This window comes from Cicer arietinum, chromosome 7 (genome assembly GCF_000331145.2).
Source record: "Cicer arietinum cultivar CDC Frontier isolate Library 1 chromosome 7, Cicar.CDCFrontier_v2.0, whole genome shotgun sequence".
In the NCBI taxonomy this organism is placed as follows: Eukaryota; Viridiplantae; Streptophyta; class Magnoliopsida; order Fabales; family Fabaceae; genus Cicer; species Cicer arietinum.
This window is the reverse complement of record NC_021166.2, coordinates 44675820-44679219: the sequence shown is the minus strand read 5'-3', so window position 1 is coordinate 44679219 and position 3400 is coordinate 44675820. Positions and strand designations below refer to the sequence as shown.

Here is a 3400-nt window from a genome sequence, read left to right as displayed (position 1 = left end):
TCTTTCCCTCCAAAACCCTTCATCCAAACATAAAACATAAACATTTAAGTCTATATTTTAGAATATATTTGAAATTTAAATTTTAAATAATTAAAAAAAAAACATAATAGATGATCATATAACATTTTAATCACAATTATTTTATATTAATCACAATAAATTTATTTTTAAAAACATTTTATAGCTTCCTAGATTTAGAGAAGAATAATAAGTCAATATCTCCCTCCCCTCCAAAATCCTCCAACCCAAACATTCCCTTAAGGCGTGTAGGACCAAGTTAGAACATAAAAATCCAAGAACATGTTTACATCACATAGCCTTTCAATGTTTCTTGCTCCCTCTCATAAATGCTTTTCATTGAATGGAATGAAAAATAAGGACTTGGAATCTATATTAGCACACCATTATCATCATTGAAAGTTGAAACAAAAATTTTCTATTTCCATCTTTTAAATAATATATATAAACAGCCATTCAAATATATATATATAAACAATTTAATTTTAAAAAACATATTAAATAACCATTCCCCAACTAAGCAACATGTGTTGATAGATTTTCTCCAAGTGAGCCATTTGATAGATAATAGATTTCAAATACTCATAATGGAGTAAGTTTATATAAACATGTATTATTAGTTTAGAAGTTAATTCAAAAATTATATATTATGCAAGAAAAGAATATCAAGAGGCATTTGTTAAGTAGTAAGTAAACTACTGACGAATTAGAAATTGAAGCATTTGAACTTGCCTCAGTTAAAGATATACGGCTACGAGATGGAGTAGGTGGACCAACCAAACTGAGCGGAGGATCCTCTTGGGATGAAAAGTCTGAACTATCGAAAGTCGATAGTGATACACACTCGTCAAAATAAGCCTTGGCATCTTCTGCAAGACGTTTTGACATCCTTTTTCTTTCGATGCTAGACTGTTACCATGTTTTAGGTTCATTAATAATGGAATAGAAACAAACGGAACAACAGAATGCACACAAGCACAAGTGGTAAGCAATTGTTTCCAAATACATGTTGTAACAACTACAATTTAACCGAGAACTGTGAAAAAAATGAAGCTAAAATATATGTAATGCATACGATCAATTCGCGTGCATCTCGGAAAACATCAAGGATATGTTATATATGTTGTATAGGTGTAGTAATTTAAGATATTCATCCGAAAAGTTGGAAAAGAAGCACTAGAGTAAATAAAATGCGAAAGAAACCTACTTTTCTTGCTGGACGAGACTTTTGTACATTAGGGGTCTTGGGATATGGAAGAACTTCTCTCAAGATTCTATCCAATTCTCGTACTCGATGTTCTTCAACTGCAAGATCTGCTCGAAGACGTCTAGCTCGCTCTTCGGACTGTAAGTATTACAACATGTTCAAGGGAAAATGATTAAAAAATGCAGTAGAGGAAAAAATGATTAAAATTAAATTAAAAAGAAAGAGAAGTTAATCATACTTCATTTACAACTATAAATGGGAATATTACCTCTTCAAGCTTTTTGGCATACTCTCTTCTAATCTCGAACGCTAATTCTACGGTATTGGGGTTTATCAAGTCAGGATGAATATCCACCATATCGGTAACAGTAATGGCTGTAGCATTACTCTTGTGAATAGCCTAAAACCCCATAAACATGTTAGACAATAGCATAGAATTTCCTTTTACAATTGTTATAGTAACAATAAAAATTAAGGTATACTTGCATAAGCCATAAACAAACAATAGCTCTAAACTATGTGAACATTGTGATGAGGAAGTAGAATTTGGAGCACATATGAAGGCAAAAATCAAGATATATAAATGAGTAATGACCTGCAGTATACATATTTCGTAATCAAATGATTTTCATAAGAAATGCACATGTTGCTACGATTCATGTAAAATGCAAAGTTGTTTCTAAGTAATAGACCTGGATCAGTGCAATTTTTATCTATGAAAATACATCCAAACCTGAAGAGTTTTTTATCTGATGATCATTAGGTAAAAGTTTTATGATTCATTCCCTGAGAATCAACTGCCATGCTGCTTTTCAAGCTGATTTGTGATTATGCTGTAAAGCCTAAACCGTTATTCTAATTTACAATTGGTTGTGGTTTTGAATATAGTCATTGTGATGCAGTTGCGGCAATCTACATCAGTTGATGCGGTTTATAATTCAGAAATCAGAACCATGGCCTGAATAAACTCAACCTTTGTTGGTCTGTTTTTCGTTTGAGACTACAGTTGGTAAAAAATGCCAGATTTTCGAGGTCAAATTTTGTGCACTTCACCTATTACACAGGATCAAGTGATCCTCTTTGCTTCATTAATTTATGTAATGGTGCTCACTGCTCAGCTAGTAGCTACTTTATAATAATGATGACAAGTATGTGTCTTACCAAACCTTTTTTTATGGCTTTCTACATATTTATTACATTGATACAAACACTTGCAAGCAAAGAGTTTTCCATTAAACAGTGTCAGAGACAGACACTGTATAAATCACCATTGGTTATATCAAATCAAATTAAGTTAGTTGACGTCAACTGGCAAGGAGAAAGTTGTGATCTCGTGAAACTTACACTTTCGAGGTCAATCTGTATCTCAGAAATAGCTCGCCTCACTTCAGAACGAACTGTTTCATATATATCACCAACTCCTGGCTGATTCCTTTGTACGCACTGCAGAAGTCAAGATCCACTAAAAATTATCTATATACATCAAAAACACTGGCTAATTTTCGACCTAAAAATTTTCACCCTGAGGAATAACTTGTCATGGATTAAAGTTTCCTGGATTTAGGATACTATGACCTACATCAACATATCATCATTATCATGGCAATAAGTGCTTTTTCCATTTCAAACAATTGTCATTTAAAGTTTTGCACAAGTAATAAAAAGTCATCAAATATCTTTTGTTTTAGAGAAATATACCTCTATTTGATTAAATTACCCTTTTACTAAATTAATGCTCTCCAGCATTCCACTTCACAGAAATTTCAGAAGACATGGATTAAATTAATAAACCTTCTATGTCTTCTAAAGTGACAAACAATTTGAAAAAAACTAAAATTTCTGAAGTAACATTTATTTTGAAACAAATGGAATGTCATTTTAAAGCTACAAGATTTTCTATAGAGCTATAACTTACTTTCTGTTCACAAACTGCTTTGATGGTTTTCTCATCACAACCAAATCCAGAACTTGCTGTAGAAACCGCATCGTCACAGTTTTGAGTTTGCAAACAAGCCTGTGAAACAAACATAATTATGATTAAACGATCAAGTAAATAAGCCTCATATCAATCATTTTAATATGCTGCAAACACACACTGGCAAGGTAAGAAACATACTGAAGTTGCAGCAAAAGAATCCGAGACCTCAATGGATGAATGCTGACTAGACCATCTGC

At 32.3% G+C, this 3400-nt stretch overlaps 1 protein-coding gene across 1 annotated transcript in view; it reads right to left on the bottom strand.

Annotated features, from left to right (window-relative positions):
* Positions 1 to 3400, bottom strand: part of LOC101499126 (uncharacterized) — a 6185-nt gene that overhangs the window by 888 nt on the left and 1897 nt on the right. Inside the window, exons 3-8 of the mRNA XM_004511131.4 lie at positions 3342 to 3396; positions 3141 to 3239; positions 2570 to 2668; positions 1494 to 1625; positions 1226 to 1363; positions 751 to 927 (exon numbers count right to left, since the gene is read on the bottom strand). Coding sequence (XP_004511188.1) covers positions 751 to 927; positions 1226 to 1363; positions 1494 to 1625; positions 2570 to 2668; positions 3141 to 3239; positions 3342 to 3396 — 700 coding nt within the window. The remainder of the gene's footprint in view (positions 1 to 750; positions 928 to 1225; positions 1364 to 1493; positions 1626 to 2569; positions 2669 to 3140; positions 3240 to 3341; positions 3397 to 3400) is intronic.